The 25,217-nt window shown below is 42.9% G+C and overlaps 1 protein-coding gene across 3 annotated transcripts in view; it reads right to left on the bottom strand.

Moving 5' to 3' along the window:
- The window catches only part of LOC124002349 (microphthalmia-associated transcription factor-like), a 49,775-nt gene that overhangs the window by 10,612 nt on the left and 13,946 nt on the right, over nt 1–25,217 (bottom strand). For 2 of the 3 annotated variants that reach the window (XM_046309718.1, XM_046309720.1), the window contains exons 2-3: nt 21,995–22,265; nt 21,440–21,463 (exon numbers count right to left, since the gene is read on the bottom strand). In XM_046309718.1, the coding sequence (XP_046165674.1) occupies nt 21,440–21,463; nt 21,995–22,265 (295 nt within the window). The remainder of the gene's footprint in view (nt 1–21,439; nt 21,464–21,994; nt 22,266–25,217) is intronic. The other variant, XM_046309719.1, reaches the window with a different exon arrangement.

The following is a 25,217-nucleotide window of genomic DNA, read 5'->3' as shown; positions in this document are numbered from 1 at the left end:
GTGCTTTCACTCTAGTGGTAGCATGAGACGGAGTCTACAACCCACACAAGTGGCTCAGGTAGTTCAGCTCATCCAGGATGGCACATCAATGCGAGCTGTGGCAAGAAGGTTTGCTGTGTCTGTCAGCGTAGTGTCCAGAGCATGGAGGCGCTACCAGGAGACAGCCCAGTACATCAGGAGACGCGGAGGAGGCCGTAGGAGGGCAACAACCCAGCAGCAGGACCGCTACCTCCGCTTTTGTGCAAGGAGGATCAGGAGGAGCACTGCCAGAGCCCTGCAAATTGACCTCCAGCAGGCCACAAATGTGCATGTGTCTGCTCAAACGGTCAGAGACAGACTCCATGAGGGTGGTATGAGGTCCCGCCGTCCACAGGTGGGGGTTGTGCTTACAGCCCAACACCGTGCAGGACGTTTGGCATTTGCCAGAGAACACCAAGATTGGCGAATTCGCCACTGGCGCCCTGTGCTCTTCACAGGTGAAAGCAGGTTCACACTGAGCACATGTGACAGACGTGACAGAGTCTGGAGACGCCGTGGAGAACGGTCTGCTGCCTGCAACATCCTCCAGCATGACCGGTTTGGCGGTGGGTCAGCCATGGTGTGGGGTGGCATTTCTTTGAGGGGCCGCACAGCCCTCCATGTGCTCGCCAGAGGTAGCCTGACTGCCATTAGGTACCGAGATGAGATCCTCAGACCCCTTGTGAGACCATATGCTGGTGCGGTTGGCCCTGGGTTCCTTCTAATGCAAGACAATGTGGAGACCACACACACTACTGAGCCTCATTTTGACTTGTTTTAAGGACATTACATCAAAGTTGGATCAGCCTGTAGTGTGGTTTTCCATTTTAATTTTGAGTGTGACTCCAAATCCAGACCTCCATGTGTTGATAAAAGTGGGAGAACTTGCACAATTAGTGGCTGACTAAATACATTTTTGCCCCACTGTACAGGTGACTATTAAATCATTTTTAGGACCAATCTGAATTTTAAACCGCCTGCAACTGCCAGCTTGTTTGGTCAGTTGAGGGATGGGGCAGGGGAAACCCAAGCTTATCTCACATTCATAGAAACATCTAAGTACTAAGCTCATAAGTCATGTGCTGTATAAATTACATTCCTAAAAAAATCAATGGGTATTTATCTTCAACAGCAGAAAGCCTTATAGATTGTGCCTTTAAATCATTTCACAGATGGGATGTATACACTCTTATTCACCCCTTCTTCCCTTGGACTTTGATTTCTTAGATGCAGGGTTAAGATATGTGTCAAGGAGGTAGAGATTTGGTGAACAGAGTGGCAGAGAGATACAGTGTGGAAGCTGTTGAGACCAGACAAAACACTGAATGCATATCTGTGAAAGACAGCTCTTCGTTGAAAACAAGAGAGACTTTGTGAGTGTTTAATTGACCGCTATGTGTTGGGTTCCATCAAAGCCCCAAGGCACTGGGTCTTGCTCTCTAGCCTTCCAGCCCATAGTTACAAGCCACTGACATTGCAGGCGTGGGAGCTGCTGTGATGACATGGGCTGCTCAGCTAAGAGGATGGCAAACGGACAAAGAGGCGTCTTCTACTTAGACCAGGGGTTGTGCTGTGTGCTATTGGGCCTGTGGCAAGAGAAGTTAACAAGAATGTAACCCTTCTCTGCCCAGAATGGCAAACATTGTCCAATTTATGAGGGATTAAGAAAATGCACTTGCCTAAATTATGAACAAAAGAGCTTATGTGTGCAGCCGCGTAAACTCACATAGCTGGTTTATCATAGCCTGGTATGGGACTATGAGATCTCAGATAAACTTGATATGACAATGTAAGTCCATTAAACAAGGGAGGTCTGATACTGTACATCCTGCCGTAGGGTCAAGAGGCGCAGAATCTATAAATGTGTCATGAGTTCAGCAATGTACTGTAAAGCACTAACACTAAAAATACTAATGAATGCAGAAGGCAGAACATTTGCTCAGTGTGTCTAAGATATATACAGTGGGGCAATAAAGTATTTAGTCAGCCACCAATTGTGCAAGTTCTCCCACTTAAAAAGATGAGAGAGGCCTGTAATTCTCATCATAGGTACACTTCAACTATGACAGAAAAATGAGGGAAAAAATCCAGAATATCACATTGTAGGATTTTTAATGAATGTATTTGCAAATTATGGTGGAAAATAAGTATTTGGTTAATAACAAAGTTTATCTCAATACTTTGTCGGAAACTTGAGAGAATTTTGTGCAACTTCCGGCGCGTTTACAGTGAACATTGGAGCTGTACCCTTACAGTTTTAGACAGTAGCCAATATTTGAGTATAATGTTGGCCTACCAACAAAACCAATGGAGAAAATCCCATAACATTTTCAACTGGAAATAGCTTTTAATTTTTACGATATAGCCTACAGTAGCCTATATGTGGTGATCATTGCAGGTCTACATTGCATGATACTTTTTAAAAACGTTTTTACATTATGAAGGGCTTGACATTAATTCATAATTTTTTACTTGGTCTGTAATATCAGGGGCCAACTAGGGGACTGTCAATTGCATTGTGTTGTATGATGAAAGAAATCACTTTAAAAAAAAAAAAGTATTATTATTACCATACAGAACATCTGCCTATTAGCTTATTTGCAAATTCAAGTCTGTCTCAAAATATAAAACTGCCTCTTTAATTAAGACATAAGCTTTTTACCTGACTGGCTTTTCAAAGACAGCATGAAATGTAGCCTTCAGGTTTTGTGCTCTTGTAGGAAGCAGTAACTCTCCATTGCTGACCTATACTTATCTATAACTGGACTAATAACTCATTAACTAGCAAAGAATAGAAACAAACGTGCACTGTGATCTGAAAAGCGCGGTCACTTGCTGGTGATTGAAAGACTGCTAGTGTGCTACCCCCGCCAATAGAATTCTACTCCATTGCGCTCTTCAAAGTTACGGTTGAAGTCGAAAGTTTACAAACACTTATGTTGGAGCCATTGAAACTCGTTTAACAACCACTCCACAAATGTATTTTTCACAAACTATAGTTTTGGCAAGTCGGTTAGGACATCCACTTAATCTACAAATTTTCCCAACAATTGTTTTCAGACAGATTACGAACCCACTTTCACTTGTGGTCCTTCTGTAGCTCAGTTGGTAGAGCATGGCGCTTGTAACGCCAGGGTAGTGGGTTCGATCCCCGGGACCACCCATACGTAGAATGTATGCACACATGACTGTAAGTCGCTTTGGATAAAAGCGTCTGCTAAATGGCATATATTATTATTATTATTACTTATAATTCACTGTATCACAATTCCAGTGGGTCAGAGAATTACATACACTAAGTTGACTGTGCCTTTAAACAGCTTGAAAAATTCCAGAAAATGATGTCATGGCTTTAGAAGCTTCTGATAGGCTAATTGACATTATTTGAGTTAATTGGCAGTGTACCTGTGGATCGATTTCAAGGCCTACCTTCAAACTCAGTGCCTCTTTGCTTGACATCATGGGCAAATCAAAAGAAATCAGCCAAGACCTCAGAAAAACAATTGTAGGCCTCTACAAGTCTGGTTCATCCTTGGGAGCAATTTCCAAATGCCTGAAGTTACCACGTTCATCTGTACAAACAATAGTACGCAAGTATAAACACCATGGGACCATGCAGCCATCATATCGCTCAGGAAGGAGACGCGTTCTGTCTCCGAGAGATGAACGTACTTTGGTGCGAAAAGTGCAAATCAATCCCAGAACAACAGTAAAGGACCTTGTGAAGATGCTGGAGAAAACAGGTACAAAAGTATCTATATCCACAGTAACACAAGTTCTATATCGACATAACCTGAAAGGCCACTCAGCAAGGAAGAAGCCACCATAAAAAAATCCAGACTACGGTTTGCAACTGCACATGGGGACAAAGATCATACTTTTTGGAGAAATGTCCTCTGGTCTGATGAAACAAAAATCGAACTTTTTGGCCATAATGACCATCGTTATGTTTATAGGAAAAAGGGGAGGCTTGCAAGCCGAAGAACACCATCCCAACAGTGAAGCATGGGGGTGGCTGCATCATGTATTGGGGTGCTTTGCTGCAGGAGGGACTGGTGCACTTCATAAAATAGATGGCTTTATGAGGAAGGAAAATTACGTGGATATATAGAAGCAACATCTCAAGACATCAGTCAGGAAGTTAAAACTTGGTCGCAAATGGTTCTTCCAAATGGACAATGACCCCAAGCATACTTCCAGATTTGTGGCAAAATGGCCACAAACAAGGTCAAGGCATTGGAGGGGTCATCACAAAGCCCTGACCTCAATCCTATAGAAAATCTGTGGGCAGAACTGAAAAAGTGTGTGCGAGCAAGGAGGCCTACAAACCTGACTCAGTTACACCAGCTCTGTCAGGAGGAATGGGCCAAAATTCACCCAACTTTTTGTGGGAAGCTTGTGGAAGGCTACCCAAAATGTTTGACCCAAGTTAAACAATTAAAAGGCAATGCTACCAAATACTAATTGAGTGAATGTAAACTTCTGGGAATGTGATGAAATAAATAATAGCTGAAATAAATCATTCTCTCCACCATTATTCTGACATTTCATATTCTTAAAATAAAGTGGTGATCCTAACTGACCTAAGACAGGGAATTTTAAATGTCAGGAATTGTGAAAAACCGAGTTTAAACGTAGTTGGCTAAGGTGTATGTAAACTTCCGACTTCAACTGTATACCCTCATATGTAATGCCCTTAAAATGATATGAAAACAGAGGTTCAGATGTCGGATTTGAACTTGATCACTCTTTTGTGGCAGAGAATTTTCCTGCTGCATCAGGAAATTCAATGAGCCTTGTGAGTCCCTGAAAATGAGCAGTTCTCTTTCTCTCCATGTGAGAGCAGTTGAGTCATTGGGATCAGTGCTTGCAATCAAAATAATGTTCTCTCTTGCTCAAACGCTAAACGTAGCTCCTACTGATACATTCAAATGTACAAAAATACATCTGAAATGCAGCCATACTCTCAACAACCATCATTTTATGAAGCTTAATAACACAAGATATATTTTGGTCTCCATTAGGCTATGACATACAAGTGTCAAGTGTTTGCTATGGTCAATATTCTGTTCAATTGTGACCTGGAGTGGTCTAGTGATTAGGGCCACTGCCTACATCCTGCACATACAGGCCTGGTGTGGGTTAGATTCCAGCCAACATCCTTCTGGCATGAATACCTCAATCCCCTTGATTTATTTACACATTGCCATGGTAAACAAGGAAATACTTTATTTATATTGTATGGAATGCTTGGCAAGTAGATAAATCACCCATAGTTAAAAAAGGACTCAGTTGTTCCGATTACAATACCAAAGGGTGAACATATGTTGAAAGAATGGTTGAAAGCAGGACTAATGTTAAGGTAACACTGACATCATCTGGAGCAGTAATGAGGTGACCAATAATGGTTGCAATAGGCCATTTTTTAATTGATTATATTCCAATAGGCTACATTCTGTAGGCTACCCGTTAGCCTATCCACATAGTGCAAGGTGTGAAAACCTATAATTGGCTAGCCTACTGTTTGTGTTTCCCTGGCTGAGTTGATGAACTGATTTGGGCCATCAGTCGATTGACAGATGTAGGCCTACTGTAGAACAATAAACTTTCCTCCAGTGTGGATGCTCGTACCCTTTTTTTAGTTAGCTATGTTGACAAATTATACATAACCTAAGGTCTTTCCTCAGCTATTCCATCACCATTTCAACTTAAACATTTAAACATCAAATCTACAATACGGTGATACAGTCTAATACGGTGAAAACAAACTTAAAGATACCAAAAGGGCACTGCAGTTAAGAAAAATAAGTATTAATAAAGTATTTACTAAAATAAACTGAAGTAAAAAAATAAATAAATAAAATAAAAAATAAGAAAAATAGAACAATAACAAATAATTAAGGAGTAACAATAAAATAACAGTAGCTAGGCTTTTGATTAGCTGTTCTTATGGCTTGGGGGTAGAAGCTGTTAAGAAGCCTTTTGGACCTAGACTTGGCGCTCCGGGACAGCTTGCCGTACAGTAGTAGAAAGAACGGTCTATGACTAGGGTGGCTGGAGTCTGGCAATTTTTAGGACCTTCCTCTGACACCGCCTGGTATAGAGGTCCTGGATGGCAGGAATCTTGGCCCCAGTGATGTACTGGAGGGTAGTGCGTTTTTGGTTAAGCATTTCACTCTAAGGTATACTCTTGTTGTATTTGGCTTTGTGACAAATACAATTTGATTTAATTTGAATTAAATGGTTACAGTTCATGATTCTTATTGATATGGATTATTATTTTGTCTTTCTCCAAACTGAAGGTCATTAGGCCAATATTAGGCTTTCACTAGACATTTTAAATATCTTTACGCCTAGAAGGACCCAATGATCACTCTGCTACACAGCTGATGCCTGCTGGACTGTTCATTAACATGGTACTTCATTTTGTTTATCTGTCTGCCCCAGCCTCGAACTCAGGCCCTGTGTGTAGCTATCTGACCCTCTCTGTCCATTCATCGCCATTTACCAGTTGTTGTTGTCCTAGCTGTTTACCAGTTGTTGTCTCACCCGTTGTTGTCTTAGCTCTCCCAATCAACACCTGTGATTGCCTTACGCCTTTCTACTTTCTCTAATATACTGTGGTTTAGGGCAGCTTTCGTTGTTTTATTTTACTGTGGAGCCCCTAGTCCTGCTCAACATGCCTCAGATAGCTCCCTTGTCCCAACCCCACACATGGGGAGACCGTACCTAGCTTAAGTGGCGCCTCCTGAGATGCAACCTCTCTCATCATCACTCAATGCCCAGGTTTACCCCCACTGTACTCGCACCCTACCATACCCTTGTCTGTACACAATGCCCTGAATCTATTCTACCACGTCCATAAATCTGCTCCTTTTATTCTCTGTTCCCAAAGCACTAGACGACCAGTTCCTATAGCATTTAGCCGTACCCTCATCCTACTCCTCTGTTCCTCTGGTGATGTAGAGGTTAACCCAGGCCTTGTATGTTCCCAGGCGCTCTCATTTGTTGACTTCTGCAACCGTAAAAGCCTTGGGTTCATGCATGTTAACATCAGAAGCCTCCTCCCTAAGTTTGCTTTATTCACAGCTTTAACACACTCCGCCAACCCTGATGTCCTAGCCGTGTCTGAATCCTGGCTTAAGACAGAACTGCTAAAGGGGGCGGAATTGCAATCTACTGTAGAAGTATCATGCAGAGTTCTGTCCTACTATCCAGGTCTATGCCCAAACAATTCGAGCTTCTACTTTAATATATAATAATAATAATAATATAATAATATAATATATGTCATTTAGCAGACGCTTTTATCCAAAGCGACTTACAGTCATGTGTGCATACATTCTACGTATGGGTGGTCCCGGGGATCGAACCCACTACCCTGGCGTTACAAGCGCCATGCTCTACCAACTGAGCTACAGAAGGACCGCTTCTCCTTCACCCAAATCCAGACGGCTGATATTCAGATCCATCTCTCCAGACAAAAATCCCTCACTGTTGACGCTTGATATAGACCCCCCTCAGCTCCCAGCTGTGCCCTGGACACCATATGTGATTGCCCCACATCTATCGTCAGAGTTCGTACTGCTAGGTGACCTAAATTGGGATATGCTTAACACCCCGGCAGTCCTACAATCTACGCAAGATGCCCTCAATCTCACACAAACTATCAAGTAACCTACCAGGTACAACCCCAAATCCGTAAACATGTTGTTGCTGTTTTCAACCAGGATTTCAGCGATCACCGCCTCATTGCCTGCGTCCGTTATGGGTCCGAGGTCAAACGACCACCCCTCATCACTGTCAAATGCTCCCTAAAACACTTCTGCGAGCAGGCCTTTCTAATCGACCTGGCCCAGGTATACTGGAAGGATTTTGGACTCATCCCGTCAGTAGAGGATGCCTGGTTGTTCTTTAAAAGTGCTTTCCTCACCATCTTAAATAAGCATGGCCCTTTCAAAAAAATGTAGAACTAAGAACAGATATAGCCCTTGGTTCACTCCAGACTTGACTGCCCTTGACCAGCACAAAAACACCCTGTGGCGTACTGCACTAGCTTCGAATAGTCCCCGCGATATGCAACTTTTCAGGGAAGTCAGGAACCAATACACACAGTCAGTTAGGAAAGCAAAGGCTAGCTTTTTCAAACAGAAATGTGCATCCTGCAGCACTAATTCCCAAAAGTTTTGGGACACTGTATTCTCTTATGGAGGATAAGAGTACCTCCTCCCAGCTGCCCACTGCACTGAGACTAGGAAACACTGTCACCACTGATAAATCCATGATAATCGAGAATTTCAATAAGCATTTCTCTATGGCTGGCCCAAGGCCCCCCCCCCCCCGCTTCTCCTTCACCCAAATCCAGACGGCTGATATTCAGAAAAAGCTGCAAAATCTGGATCCCTACAAATCAGCTGGGCTTGACAATCTGGAATCTTCTCTTCCTAAAATTATCCGCTGCCATTGTTGCAACCCATATTACTAATCTGTTCAACCTCTCTCTTTCGTATCATCTGAGATTCCTAAAGATTGGAAAGTGGCTGCGGTCATCCCCCTCTTCAGACACTCTAGACCCAACCCAACTGTTACAGACCTATATCCATCCTGCCCTGCTGACATCTTCATCGACCTGGTCAAGGCTTTCAACTTTGTCAATCACCGTATTCTTATCGGCAGACTCAACAGCCTTGTTTTCTCTAATGACTGCCGCGCCGGGTTCACTAACTACTTCTCAGATAGAGTTCAGTGTGTCAAATCGGAGGGCCTGTTGTCTGGACCTCTGGCAGTCTCTATGGGGGTGCTACAGGGTTCAATTCTCGGGCCGACTCTTTTCTCTGTATCTATCAATGATGTCGCTCTTGCTGCGGGTGATTCTTTGATCCACCTCTAAGTAGATGACACCATTCTGTATACATCTGGCCCTTCTTTGGACACCGTGTTAAGAAACCTCCAAACAAGCTTCAACACCATACAACACTCATTCCGTGGCCTCCAACTGCTCTTAAACGCTAGTAAAACGAGATGCATGCTCTGCATCTCTGCCCACACCCGCCCGCCTGACATCACTACTCTGGACGGTTCTGACTTAGAATATGTGGACAACTATAAATACCTAGGTGTCTGGCTAGACAGTAAACTCTCCTTCCAGACTCACATTATGCATCTCCAATCCAAAATTAAATCTATAATCGGCTTCCTATTTTACAACAAAGCCTCCTTCACTCATGCTACCAAACATACCCTCGTAAAACTGACTATCCTACTGATATCATTTATAAAATAGCCTCCAACACTCTACTCAGCAAATTGGATGCAGTCTATCACAGTTCCATCCGTTTTGTCACCAAAGCCCCATATACTACCCACCACTGTGACCTGTATGCTCTTGTTGGCTGGTCCTTGCTACATATTCGTCACCAAACCCACTGGCTTCAGGTCATCTATAAGTCTTTGCTAGGTAAAGCTCTGCCTTATCTCAGCTCACAGGTCATCATAGCAACACCCACCCGTAGCACGCGCTCCAGCAGGTATATTTCAATGGACATCCCCAAAGCCAACACCTCCTTTGGCTGCCTTTCCTTCCAGTTGTCTGCTGCCAATGATTGGAACGAATTGCAAAAATCAATGAAGTTGGAGACTTATATCTGCCTCACTAACTTTAAGCGTCAGCTGTCAGAGCAGCTTACCGATCGCTGCAGCTGTATACAGCCCATCTGTAAATAGCCCATCCAACCAACTACCTACCTCATCCCCATATTTGTTTTTGTTTTTCTGCTCTTTTGCACACCAGTATTTCTACTTGCACATCCACATCTACACATATATCACTCCAGTGTAAATTGCTAAATTGTAATTACTTCGCCACTATTGGCCTATTTATTGCCTTTCTTCCTTACTTCATTTGCACATGCTGTATACAGATGTTTCTATTGTGTTATTGACTGTATGTTTGTTTATCCAATGTGTAACTCTGTGTTGTTGTTTTTGTCGCACTACTTTGCTTTATCTTGGCCAGGTCGCAGTTGCAATTGAGAACTTGTTCTCAACTGGCCTACCTGGTTAAATAAAAGTGAAATAAAAATAAAGAGCCTCCATGCCTCATCATAACGATCAATTTTGAATGAGGAAAAAAACAATATTACAGGGTTAGTTTGATAAAACTAATCCCTTCCGAATAGTCCACTGGAAAAAGGAATATGCTGGGATAATAATTACATAACCGACGTTATATAGTAATACTAGTCCCATGCCAAAATGTTTGCTAGCCTAACTTCCTTGCATGGGAAAATAACAGCTAAGTTAGATAGCTAGCTAGTTAACGTGTACCTACTACATCTAAGCTACATATTGCACTTCAATCGTCTCATGCCAGGCTATCATAATCATTGGCCTGTACAGAGAATTAAGTAAAAACACTAAGTCCAAATAACCATCTCCATTCATGGTTTAGGAAAAGAAAGATTTAGCTAGCTAGCTACAGCAGGAATCAACACATCAAATGCTACCAGAAACATATGCTTTTGATGTGATTTGATTGGTGTGATGCTAAATCCAAACAGGCCTCCCTTGGGGGACGTTTTGCTTCACCAAGATCACCCACAGTTTAGCTCAATGCAACGCTGAATGGTTAAATTGTTTATCGATGTTTTATCAATGGAAGCCAAATGCTCGCTGGCATCCATCCATCAAATGCTACAGCGGTAACATGTCATACTCTTTTTGTCCAGACAGCATCAGATACATGGGCTACACATACTGAGACTTTTGGGCGCTGTTTCACTTGCTCTGATGATTTCTCCTGTGGGATAGATACACCCAATTGCTAATCGAAGGAAAATTATGAAAACACAGAGAGACGAAAGAGAGAAATGGTTTTATAATTTTAAAAAGTGCATTGGTCAAATTATTGGGAAGCCTGGCTTCCTTTGGCCTCCATGAATAAATGGCACTGACTATTTTCCTCCTGGAACAAAAGGGATCAAATTAAGATCCGACATACTGTATGTAGGATATTAATTTGACCAGTATTGTTTTAGCAAAATAATCCTGCAGCAACAGGATTTAAATGTTTAGTCCATAATGTTGCTTGGTCGTGGTAAAGCTATTAGCTGGACAAAAGTATGCTAAAATACTGTTAATATAACCGTGTGCTAGTGCAGGTTTTCAGCTAATTTATGTAAATCTCGAAGCCCATCTGCATTGTGCAGGAAAATTCTCAGCAACAAACGAGTGATCAAATTAAGATCCAAAATCTGTAGGAAGAAAGTCCTCAGAAATCCAGAGTTATGTTGGTCTTCTTACTGAACTATGTTGAAACAAAGACCTTTTTCACATTGCTGGATTTTGACAAAGCATTATAAACCTCAGAGCTGGGCTCACCAAAATGAGGAGCACAATGATAACGCATTATGCAGCTCCACACTAGGCCCCGAGCTGAACATTTCCAAAGTTCAACTCGACTACCAACTATCAGAGGGAGGGAAAAGACAGCAAGTCTACTCTGCACGTGGAGCTAAATCTGATGGTATTTAAAAGTCAACTGTATGGAAAGCATCTCCACTTAGTGCAGTCTGGCCAACTTTATCTGATATCTAATCAATACAGTTTATGAATTTAGATTATTTATGAATTTAGATTATTTAGTCCCCTTCCAGTTCAGCCCTCTACGACTCCTACTGTGCCCACCCAGGTGAAGCTTTGTTGAGCTCAATGGTTACAAAATACCTTATTGATGTCAAGCTGTGATAATCATCCTAAAAGCCCCTAATCCTAATTCTGCACTACCCGCCACTACCCACCACTAACCACCACAGCACTACCATAGCCTCCACAGGTCAGAACCAAACAGAAAATATGTCTGTCAAGTGATAAGCCCTAATAAAAAACCCATTGTTATTGTACACATTGTTATTGTTATTGTACAAAAGTGTACATATTCAGCCCACATGAACAATGTGATCTTTCCTCAGTCTGTATAACTGCAGCACAGGTTTGATTGAACATTCTGTAGAAGATCCCTTGGAACTGTCACGTTCTGTTCATCGTTCGTATGTGTTTTCCTTGTTTTAGTGTTGGTCAGGACGTGAGCTGGGTGGGCATTCTATGTTGTGTGTCTGGTTTGTCTATTTCTATGTTTGGCCTGATATGGTTCTCAATCAGAGGCAGGTGTTAGTCATTGTCTCTGATTGGGAACCATATTTAGGTAGCCTGTTTTGTGTTGGGTTTTGTCGGTGATTGTTCCTGTCTCTGTGTTTGCACCAGATAGGACTGGTTTAGGTTTGCACTTTTCTTGTTTATATAGTCTGTTCATGTATAGTCGTCTTTATTAAAAACATGAATAACCACCACGCTGCATTTTGGTCCGCCTCTCTTTCACCAGAAGAAAACCCTTACAGGAACACAGATAATGTCTACAAGAACAATTGTTGCTTTTAGTTTTTTTCTCATTTGTCTGTTCATGTTTGTCTGTTCTAGTTTCAAGTGATTCTCCTAATTTAACTACTAACTTACAGTACTTACACTTGCTTTTGTGTATGAAAGAAATCGGAATGTTCCCTTTTGCCCGATAACTGATTTGAAAAAAGACAAGAGTAGATGTTTTTTCTGAATGGGCTTACATTAATTTAGTGGACGCCATACATCTGGGTTCCCCAATAGGATAACATATATATATATATACACTATATATACAAAAGAATGTGGACACCCCTTATTTCAGCCACACCCGTTGTTGACAGGCGTATGAAATCAAGCACACAGCTATGCAATCTCTATAGACAAACATTGGCAGTAGAACAGCCTTACGGAAGAGCTCAGTGACATTCAACATGCCAACCTTATAGGATGCCACCTTTCCAACAAGTCAATTTGTCAAATGTCTTCCCTGCTAGAGCTTCCCCGTCAACTGTAAGTGCTGTTATTGTGAAGTGGAAATGTCTAGGAGCAACAACGGCTCAGCCGCGAAGGAGTAGGCCACACAAGCTCACAGAACAGAACCGCTGAGTGCTGAAACGCGTAGCGCGTAAAAATCATTTTTCCTCAGTTACAACACTCACTACCGAGTTCAAAACTTCCTCTGGAAGCAATGTCAGCACAATAACTATTTCTCGAGAGCTTGAGGAAATGGTTTCCATGGCCGAGCAGCCACACACAAGCCTAAGATCAATATGCTCAATGCCAAGAGTTGGTTGGTGGTGTAAAGCTCGCCACCATTGGACTCTGGCGCAGTGGAAAAGCGTTCTCTGGAGTGATGAATCATGCTTTACCCTCTGGCAGTCCGATGGAGTAATCTGGGTTTGGCGGATGCCAGGAGAACGCTACCTGGCGAATACAACTGTAAAGTTTGGTGGAAGAGGGATAATGGTCTGGGGATGTTTTTCTTGTTTTTCATAATTCGGGCTAGGCCCTTTAGTTCCAGGAAAGGAAAATCTTAACACTACAGCATACAATGACAATCTAGATGATTATGTGCTTCCAATTTTGTGGCAACAGTCTGGGGAAGGCCCTTTCCTGTTTCAGCATGACAATGTTGCCGTGCACAAAGCAAGGTCCATACAGAAATGGCTTGTCGAGATAGGTGTGGAAGAACATGACTGGCCTGCACAGAGCGCTTACCTCTACTCCATCGAACACCTTTGGGATGAATTAGAATGCAGACTGCGAGCTAGGCCTAATAGCCCAACGTCATTGCCTGACCTCACTAATGCTCTTGTGGCTGAATGGAAGCAAGTCCATGCAGCAATGTTCAAACAACTAGAGGAAAGCTTTCACAGATGTTATAGCAGCGGACCAACACCATATTAATGCCCGTTATTATGAAATGAGATGTTCGACGAGCAGGTGTCCATATACGTTTGGTCATGTAGTGTATATACAATGCATTCTAAAAGTATTCAGACCCCTTGACTTTTTACACATTTTTTTACGTTACAGCCTTATTCTAAAATGTATTGAATTGTTTTTCCCCCTAATCAATCTACACGCAATACCCCATAATGACAAAGCAAAAACAGTTTTTATGAAAATGTTGCACAATTATTAAAAATAAACAACTGAAATATCACATTAACTTAAGTATTCAGACGCTTTACTCAGTACTTTGTTGAAGCACCTTTGGCAGCAATTACAGCCTTGAGTCTTCTTGGATATGACGCTACAAGCTTGGCAGACCTGTATTTGGGGAGTTTCTCCCATTCTTCTCTGCATATCCTCTCAAGTTCTGTCAGGTTGGATGGGGAGCGTCGCTGCACAGCTACTTTCAGGTCTCTCCAGAGATGTTAGATCGGGTTCAAGTCTGTCATCTGTCTGGGCCACTCAAGGACATTCAGAGGCTTGTCCGAAGCCACTCATGTGTTATCTTGGGTGTGTTCTTAGGGTCATTGTCCTCTTGTAAGGTGAACCTTCGCCCCAGCCTGAGAGCTCTGGAGCAGGTTTTCATCAAGGATCTCTCTCTGCTTTGCTCCATTCATGTTTCCTTCAATCCTGACGAGTCTCCCAGTAACTGGCGCTGAAAAATATCCCCACACCATGATGCTGCCACCACTATGCTTCACCGTACTGATGGTGCCAGGTTTCCTCCAGACGTGACGCTTGGCATTCTGGCCAAAGAGAATCTTGTTTATCATGTTCTGAGAGTCCTTTAGGGGCCTTTTGGCAAACTCCAAGTGGGCTGTCATGTGCCTTTTACTGAGGAGTGTCTTCCGTTTGGCCTCTCTACTATAAAGGCCTGATTGGTGGAGTGCTGCAGAGATGGTCGTCCTTCTGGAAGGTTCTCCCATCTCCACAGAGGAACTCTGGAGTTCTGTCAGAGTGACCATTGGGTTATTGGTCACTTCCCTGACCAAGGCCCTTCTCCCCCAATTGCTCAGTTTGGCCGGGCAGCCAGCTCTAAGAAGAGTCTTGGTGGTTCCAAATGTCTTCCATTTAAGAATGATGGAGGCCAATGTCTTCTTGGGGACCTTCAATGCTGCAGAAATATTTTGGTACCCTTCCCTAGATTGGTGCCTCGACATAATCATGTATCGGAGTTCTATGGACAATTCCTTTGACCTCATGGCTTGGTTTTTGCGCTGACATGCACTTTCAACTGTGGGACCTTATATAGATAGGTGTGTGCCTTTCTAAATCATGCCCAATCAATTGAATTTGCCACAGGTGGAATCCAATCAAGTCGTAGAAACATCTCAAGGATGTTCAATGGAAACAGGATGCACCTGAGCTCAATTTTGAGTCTCATAGCAAAGGGTATGAATACTTATGTAAATAAGGCATTTCTGTTTTTATTTGAAATAAATTTGCACACATTTCTAAAATCCTCTTTTTGCTTTGTCATTATGAGGTATTGTGTGTAGATTGATGAGGAAAAACATGTATTCCATTTTGGAATAAGGCTGTAACGTAACAAAACGTGGAAAAAGGGAAGGGGTCTGAATACTTTCCGAATGCACTCTATATACAGTACCGGTCCAACGTTTGAACACACCTTCACATTCAAGGGTTTTTATTTATTTTTACTATTTTCTACATTGTAAAATAACATTATAAAATAACACATATGGAATCACGTAGTAACCAAAAAAAGTGTTAAACAAATCTAAATATATTTTATATTTGAGATTCTTCAAAGTAGCCACCCTTTGCCTTGATAACAGCTTCGCACCCGCTTGGCCTTCTCTCAACCAGCTTTATGAGGTCGTCATCTGGAATGCATTTCAATTAACAGGTGTGACTTCTTAAAAGTTCATTTGTGGAATTTCTTTACTTTTAATGCGTTTGAGTCATTCAGTTGTGTTGTGACCAGGTAGGGGTGGTATACAGAAGATATCAATATTTGGTAAAATACCAAGTCAATTTTATGGCAAGAACAGTTCAAATAACCAAAGAGAAACAACAGTCCATTGTTACTTTAAAACATGAAGGTCAGTCAATCCGGAACATTCAAAGAACTTTGCAAGTTTCTTCAAGTGCAGTCGCGAAAACCATCAAGTGCTTTGATGAAACTGGCTCTAATGAGGACCGCCACAAAAAAAAGGAAGACCCAGATTTACCTCTGCTGCTGAGGATACGTTCATTAGAATTACCAGCCTCAGATTGCAGCCCAAATAAATGCTTCACAAAGTTCAAGTAACAGACACATCTTAACATCAACTGTTCAGAGAATACTGTGTGAATCAGGCCTTCATGGTCGAATTGCTGAAAAGAAACCATTACTAAAGGACACCAATAATAAGAAGAGACTTGCTTGGCCCAAGAAACATGAGCAAAGGACCTTAGACCTGTGGAAATATGTCATTTGGTCCAACTGCCGTGTCTTTGTGAGACGCAGAGTAGGTGAACGGATGATCTCTGCATGGAGGAGGAGGTGTGATGGTGTGGGTGTGCTTTGCTGGTGACACTGTCTGTCAGCAAATCTGGTTTGCGCTTAGTGGGACTATCATTTGTTTTTCAACAGGACGATGACCCAACATACCGCCAGGCTGTGTAAGAGCTATTTGACCAAGAAGGAGAGTGATGGAGTGCTGCATCAGATGAGCTGGCCTCCATAATCACCAGACCTCAACCCAATTTTGGATGAGTTGGCCACAGAGTGAATGAAAAGCAGCCAACAAGTCCTCAGCATATATGGGAACTCTTTCAAGACTGTTGGAAAAACATTCCAGGTGAAGCTGGTTGAGAGAATGCCAAGAGTGTGCAAAGCTGTCATCAAGGCAAAGGGTGGCTACTTTGTAAAATCTCAAATCTATTTGATTTGTTTAACACTTTTTTGGTTGCTACAGGATTCCATGTGTTATTTCATAGTTTTCATGTCTTCAATATTATTCCTCAATGTAGAACATAGTGCAAATAAAGGAAAACCCTTGAATGAGTTGGTGTGCAAACTTTTGACTGGTACTGTGTATATATACACTGCTCAAAAAAATAAAGGGAACACTAAAATAACACATCCTAGATCTGTATGAATGAAATATTCTTATTAAATACTTTTTTCTTTACATAGTTGAATGTGCTGAGAACAAAATCACACAAAAATTATCAATGGAAATCAAATTTATCAACCCATGGAGGTCTGGATTTGGAGTCACACTCAAAATTAAAGTGGAAAACCACACTACAGGCTGATCCAACTTTGATTTAATGTCCTTAAAACAAGTCAAAATGAGGCTCAGTAGTGTGTGTGGTCTCCACATGCCAGTATGACCTCCCTACAACGCCTGGGCATGCTCCTGATGAGGTGGTGCATGGTCTCCTGAGGGATCTCCTCCCAGACCTGGACTAAAGCATCCGTCAACTCCTGGACAGTCTGTGGTGCAACGTGGCGTTGGTGGACAGAGCGAGACATGATGTTCCAGATGTGCTCAATTGGATTCAGCTCTGGGGAACGGGCGGGCCAGTCCATAGCATCAATGCCTTCCTCTTGCAGGAACTGCTGACACACTCTAGCCACATGAGGTCTAGCATTGTCTTGCATTAGGAGGAACCCAGGGCCAACCGCACCAGCATATTGTCTCACAAGGGGTCTGAGGATCTCATCTCGGTACCTAATGGTAGTCAGGCTACCTCTGGCGAGCATATGGAGGGCTGTGCTGCCCCCCAAAGAAATGCCACCCCACACCATGACTGACCCACCACCAAACCGGTAATGCTGGAGGATGTTGCAGGCAGCAGAACGTTCTCCACGGCGTCTCCAGACTCTGTCACGTCTGTCACGTGTGCTCAGTGTGAACCTGCTTTCATCTGTGAAGAGCACAGGATGCCAGTGGCGAATTTGCCAATCTTGGTGTTCTCTGGCAAATGCCAAACGTCCTGCACGGTGTTGGACTGTAAGCACAACCCCCACCTGTGGACGTCGGGCCCTCATACCACCCTCATGGAGTCTGTTTCTGACCGTTTGAACAGACACATGCACATTTGTGGTCTGCTGGAGGTCATTTTGCCGGGCTCTGGCAGTGCTCCTCCTTGCACAAAGGTCGGAGGTAGCGGTCCTACTGCTGGGTTGTTGCCCTCCTACGGCCTCCTCCACGTCTCCTGATGTACTGGCCTGTCTCCTTGTAGCGCCTCCATGCTCTGGACACTACGCTGACAGACACAGCAAACCTTCTTGCCACAGCTCGCATTGATGTGCCATCCTGGATGAGCTGCACTACCTGAGCCACTTGTGTGGGTTGTAGACTCCGTCTCATGCTACCACTAGAGTGAAAGCACCGGCAGCATTCAAAAGTGACCAAAACATCAGCCAGGAAGCATAGGAACTGAGAAGTGGTCTGTGGTCCCCACCTGCAGAACCACTCCTTTATTGGGGGTGTCTTGCTAATTGCCTATACTTTCCACCTGTTGTCTATTCCATTTGCACAACAGCATGTGAAATGTATTGTCAATCAGTGTTGCTTCCTGAGTGGATAGTTTGATTTCACAGAAGTGTGATCGACTTGGAGTTACATTGTGTTGTTTAAGTGTTCCCTTTATTTTTTTGAGCAGTGTATATATGTATGTATATATGTGTATATGATGTATATATCTGTTTGGGTATCTTGTGGTCAATTTTTAGTTTACAAATGATTTCTCATTGTGTTCCGGCCCCCCGACCACCCGGGGGGCCGGAACACACTAAAAGAAATCGGCCCGTGGCTGAATGTAATTGTTCACACCAAATAACAACTAAAGTGTTTTCTTGAGTACCCAACACCAGATAAGTTTGAAAATCACATTAACCACTGAATCAACAAGCAAATGTACTGTATGCAGTACCGAGGTTAAGCTAGACTTTATGTCATGTTTTGTCATTAATTATCATGTCTTGTCCCTGTGCTTCCCCTTCTATTCGTTTCCCTCTGCTGGTCTTATTAGGTTCTTTCCCTCTTTTTATCCCTCTCTCTCCCCCTCCCTCTCTCACTCTCTCGCTCTCTCTTCTCTCTATCGTTCCGTTCCTGCTCCCAGCTGTTCCTATTCCCCTAATCATCATTTAGTCTTCCCACACCTGTTCCCGATCCTTTTCCCTGATTAGAGTCCCTATTTCTCTCCTTGTTTTCCGTACCTGCCCTGTCGGATCCTCATCTATAATTCACCGTGCTGTGTCTATGTTTTGCCCTGTCGTGTCGTGTTTCCCTCAGATGCTGCGTGGTGAGCAGGTGTCTGAGTCTGCTAGGTTCAAGTGCCTTCCCGAGGCAACCTGCAGTTCTCGATCAAGTCTCCTGTCTGTTCTCGTCTTTACGAGTAGTATTATGCTTTTTGTTTTGTAAAGTTTCTTACTGGATTAAAAACTCTGTTTTCGCCAAGTCGCTTTTGGGTCCTCATTCACCTGCATAACACTTTATTGTAAGTCTGTACACAAATGGCTATATGTACCTATGAAATATTGTATTTATAGTGGCTAGTGAGCAGTTGTGTTTTTAAGACTCCTGTAATATTCACTTGGAATCCAATAAGTAGGATTGTAGTCTTCTTGGTCTGTGTTTAGACAGGCTGCCCAATTCTAATATTTTTGTGAAGAAAAACAATATCTGATGTGAAAAGATCAGATGTTATCGGTCAAAAGACCAATTAATGGAAAAAATATCAGAATTGGGCTGCCTGCTTAAACGCAGCCTTGGGGAGAGGACTTATGAACCACCAGGTTTTCATGACATTAACAATTTTATTAAGGGTCACTTATATAGTAACTAGGAAATTGTATTTTTGGTATGTGCTACCTGAAATTTCAAACATTAACTGTGATAATGTGTCTGACAATTTTGAGCTCATTGGATACTAACCTATGATCATTATTTCAATGCAGTAGTTTTTTCTTCTTAAACAAGCTCAAGAATGAAAGTATTGGGCCTAATTACGAGCATTCTTTGCTGACTTAGTGTTCTGTGTGTGGTAAAACTCTGTGCCTGCCATTGTCTTGATCCCTGAACTGAGTTCTTACTAGTTTCTTGCGGGGTCAGAGGTAACTTTGCTAATTAAGGGTCTCCTCGGTCTTTAGACAAACTCATCTGAGCTTAATGTTTTCACTTTCATGGCCCAGCGGCTCTGCCTGGTACCTCTCTAAGCTAATTTTGCCTGCCTGCATAGTTTTGGTGGGACCCTGTTAATCTAAGCACAGCCAGGTCAAGTTCAAACTGCCACAATGCATTTACCAAGGTCTTTAGATTCTGGTTGGTAATTTTTACAATGAAAGAAAACCCTACACATCTAATAACCTCTTTAATGTTAATTATTTCTCCAGTTAGTAACCCCAAAGCTTTCCTGGAAACAGTTTGATGCTCCAGTAAAGCCTCACAGCTCAGTTTTAATGTTATTGAATGTAAAATGTATAATATTTTCAGAATATATTACAACCATCTTAAAACCAAAGAAACTTGAAAAAACAACATTTATCAAAACAAAACATGAACCAACGTGTTTTGCAAGGTTGTAGTAGGGTGGGGCCACAACCACTGTGTGACTCAAATAGAAATAAGACGTTTGATAAGTCTGCAGCAGAATGGAGATACAAGGCTATCAAATGTGGACAAATTCTGTTGGTCACTACTCAGACTACACTGATAATCAGAATGTAAGTAGAATATACAAATGTTTAAAAAATACTTCCAGATCAAAGATTTGCACATAATTTCTCCTAAAAACGATTGTGTGCCACGTGTGCAGTTAAGAGCGGATACTTTGCTCACATACAGTATATCTCTCATTGTTTACCAATAGCATCAAGATCATAACACCTATAGATGTGGGATCTTAATTTGATCACTCTTTTGTTGCTGAGAAATGCAGATGAGCTTTGTGATTTACTGAAAACACACACCAACACACAGCTATATTAACAGTATTGCACTTTTCATATAGCCTACTTTTGTCCAGCTAATAGCCTAACCACCGCTCAAGCAACATTATGGAGTAAATATTAAAATCCTGTTGCTGCAGGATTATTTAGCTGTGACAATATAGGTCAAATTAAGATCCTACATCTGTATAACATTGCTAGATTCTTTACTCAAATATCGTATTAGTCACAACTGCAGCACATGCATATCTCTGAATATTCATCTCTGGTGGAGCATTTAGTAGAAGAGGAAACGCTGCCAAACAATCAGTCAACCAGCATAAGCAAAAATAAACATACAGTTTATAACTAGTTAGACTAATGGCAGACAAATGCATGCTATTAGTCTCCAATACTGAGCCAATCTTATTCTGCTAGGATGTTATGATTTTACACATTTGAAACGCAGAGAGTTGCTGCTTGACCCCCTTTCCTGTTTATAACAATCACATACTGTACATTCTCCATGCAGTAGGTTCGTTTGATCAGGAGAATTTGGCATCAAATAACAATGGGTTGTAAATCTACACGGATCATCTTTGTAAAACCATTTATCACGACGATTAGTGAAAGTCAAATAAAACAACGAATACATGCAATGTAGAGAATATCAAATCTTACCCGTTGTTGATTCCTAAGAGTTGGCTTGGGAAAACATTGGTTTCTACATCAGTAACATCCTCTGTCTCATTACAGAAACATAATATCAGTTTTTAGAATCCACTCGGACCAGAAATCAAAGCAATGAAAATACGTCAATGTAGTGGAGCAAATAGGATTAAACATGTTGAATGTCTGGAAACAGAGGAATTCTTTCAGGAGATAATCCCCGCTATGGATTTAACACAGTTCAGTCTTAAAGAGCTGTAATTTTTAGTTTTAAAGTGGCACCGTCACCAGAATTTCTGTAGCATAACCTAGTTAAATTAACAATCTAAACAAAATGCTATAAACTGTAATCTGTTTGTAATCACGTTTAATCAAGGATCTAAATGAAATTCAGAAAAACTGGGCACTGAAAGACAATTCCACTGCAGCACTAACAATAGGAACCCATGTACCTAGGAATCTATCAGTAAAAGTTTCAGATGAGAACCCCTACCTTCTGGCAGCTCCTCTAGTGAGGGGTGAATCAGAGTGTCCAAAATTACCTGCCTGGCACTGTAGACGGCTTACCTTGAGGACTTCCATGGGTACATGGGTCACAGTGGGCAGGTTGGAGGGCAGCGTGACATTGATGGGAGGGGTCTGGGGGCAGCTGGGGTGCAGGAGATGGTGTGAGGGGTGCCTGGTGCTCCTCTCTCTCTGTTCTCTCTGTTCCCGCTGGTCCTGCTCCTGGAGCTGGTCCCGCATCAGCAGCTGGTGGAGCAGGACACGTGACGTCACTGTGGGGAGCACTGTGGGGCTCTGGGGGGGCTTGGGGAACCCATGTTGGTCCAGAGGATCACTGCAGGCCACGGCCCAACCAGAGCAGGGCAGTGGTGGGGAGAAAGTCACAGTCAATCAGGACACACACAGTGATAGGCTGATTGCATTATTCTGAGCCATCCAGGTTTAAACAAACATCATATTAGAATACAATTCAATGATAGAGGGAGGTAGAGAGAGGCATTATGAGTATGTGTTGGGAGCATGAGAAAGAGGATATATGAAAGAGGTAAATAGTATGAAGGTAGCAAGCAGGTGCAGTTACCGATGTAGGACCTTAATTTGACCTTTATTGTCGCAGCAAAATAATCCTGCAGCAACAGGATTTGAATGTTGAGTCCACAATGTTGCTTGATCAGTGGTTAGGCTATTAATGAACTGAGGCTTCATGCAAAGTAGAATATTAATATTTCTGTGTGTTAGTTGTGTTCTAAGATGGGGTAGCAGTCGGACGTGTGTTTTGTCTTGTCCCGGCCTGTCCTGTGTAAATATCGTTTTCCTCTGTTTTTTCGTATATATTTCAATCTCACTTTCCATCTAGGGACTGAATATACTCTCCTGCAACCCACCTCACCAAAATGTGGTACGGATCTGCTATTTTTAAACACTGCTCAAAAAATAACTAAAGAGAACACTAAAATAACACATCCTAGATCTGGATGAATGAAATATTCTTATTAAATACTTTTTTCTTTACATAGTTGAATGTGCTGACAACAAAACCACACAAAAATTATCAATGGAAATCTAATTTATCAATCAACCCATGGAGGTCTGGATTTGGAGTCACACTCAAAATTAAAGTGGAAAATCACACTACAGGCTGATCCAACTTTGATGTAATGTCCTTAAAACAAGTCAAAATGAGGCTCCGTAGTGTGTGTGGCCTCCATGTGCCTGTATGACCTCCCTACAATGCCTGTGCATGCTCCTAATGAGGTGGCGGATGGTCTCCTGAGCGATCTCCTCCCAGACGTGGACTAAAGCATCCGCCAACTCTGTGGTGCAACGTGGCATTGGTGGATGGAGCGAGACATGATGACCTAGATGTGCTCAATTGGATTCAGGTCTGGGGAATGGGCGGGCCAGTCCATAGCATCAATGCCTTCCTCTTGCAGGAACTGCTGACACACTCCAGCCACATGAGGTCTAGCATTGTCTTGCATTAGGAGGAACCCAGGGCCAACCGCACCAGCATATGGTCTCACAAGGGGTCTGAGGATCTCATCTCGGTACCTAATGGCAGTCAGGATACCTCTGGCGAGCACATGGAGGGCTTTACGTCCCCCCAAAAGAAATGCCACCCCACACCATGACTGACCCACTGCCAAACAGGTCATGCTGGAGGATGTTGCAGGCAGCAGAACGTTCTCCACGGCGTCTCCAGACTGTCACGTCTGTCACATGTGCTCAGTGTGAACCTGCTTTCATCTGTGAAGAGCACAGGGCGCCAGTGGCAAATTTGCCAATCTTGGTGTTTTCTGGCAAATGCCAAACGTAAGCACGTCGGGCCCTCATATCACCCTCATGGAGTCTGTTTCTGACCGTTTGAGCAGACACATGCACATTTGTGGCCTGCTGGAGGTCATTTTGCAGGGCTCTGGCAGTGCTCCGCCTGCTCCCCCTTGCACAAAGGCGGAGGTAGCGGTCCTGCTGCTGGGTTGTTGCCCTCTCACGGCCTCCTCCACGTCTCCTGATGTACTGGCCTGTCTCCTGTTAGCGCCTCCATGTTCTGGACACTACGCTGACAGACACAGCAAACCTTCTTGCCACAGCTCGCATTGATGTGCCATCCTGGATGAGCTGCAATACCTGAGCCACTTGTGTGGGTTGTAGACTCCGTCTCATGCTACCACTAGAGTGAAAACGCCGCCAGCATTCAAAAGTGACCAAAACAGCCAGGAAGCATAGGAACTGAGAAGTGGTCTGGTCACCACCTGCAGAACCACTCCTTTATTGGGGGTATCTTGCTAATTGCCTATAATTTCCACCTGTTGTCTATTCCATTTGCATAACAGCATTTGAAATGTATTGTCAATCAGTGTTGCCGACAATGCAGTGATAACCAACAAGTAATCTAACTAACAATTCCAAAACTACTGTCTTATACACAGTGTAAGGGGATAAGGAACATGTACATAAGGATATATGAATGAGTGATGGTACAGAGCAGCATACAGTAGATGGTATCGAGTACAGTATATACATATGAGATGAGTATGTAGACAAAGTAAACAAAGTGGCATAGTTAAAGTGGCTAGTGATACATGTGTTACATAAGGATGCAGTCGATGTTGTAGAGTACAGTATATACATATGTATATGAGATGAATAATGTAGGGTAAGTAACATTATATAAGGTAGCATTGTTTAAAGTGGCTAGTGATATATTTACATCATTTCCCATCAATTCCCATTATTAAATGGCTGGAGTTGGGTCAGTGTCAATGACAGTGTGTTGGCAGCAGCCACTCAATGTTAGTGGTGGCTATTTAACAGTCTGATGGCCTTGAGATAGAAGCTGTTTTTCAGTCTCTCGGTCCCAGCTTTGATGCACCTGTACTGACCTCGCCTTCTGGATGATAGCGGGGTGAACAGGCAGTGGTTCGGGTGGTTGATGTCCTTGATGATCTTTATGGCCTTCCTGTAACAACGGGTGGTGTAGGTGTCCTGGAGGGCAGGTAGTTTGCCCCCGGTGATGCGTTGTGCAGTCCTCACTACCCTCTGGAGAGCCTTACGGTTGAGGGCGGAGCAGTTGCCGTACCAGGCGGTGATACAGCCCGCCAGGATGCTCTCGATTGTGCATCTGTAGAAGTTTGTGAGTGCTTTTGGTGACAAGCCGAATTTCTTCAGCCTCCTGAGGTTGAATAGGCGCTGCTGCGCCTTCTTCACGACGCTGTCAGTGTGAGTGGACCAATTCAGTTTGTCTGTGATGTGTATGCCGAGGAACTTAAAACTAGCTACCCTCTCC

The sequence above is a fragment of the Oncorhynchus gorbuscha genome, linkage group LG18 (genome assembly GCF_021184085.1).
Source record: "Oncorhynchus gorbuscha isolate QuinsamMale2020 ecotype Even-year linkage group LG18, OgorEven_v1.0, whole genome shotgun sequence".
Lineage (NCBI taxonomy): Eukaryota > Metazoa > Chordata > Actinopteri > Salmoniformes > Salmonidae > Oncorhynchus > Oncorhynchus gorbuscha.
Note: the sequence above shows the minus strand (reverse complement) of the source record. Positions and strands in the feature narration are given on the sequence as shown.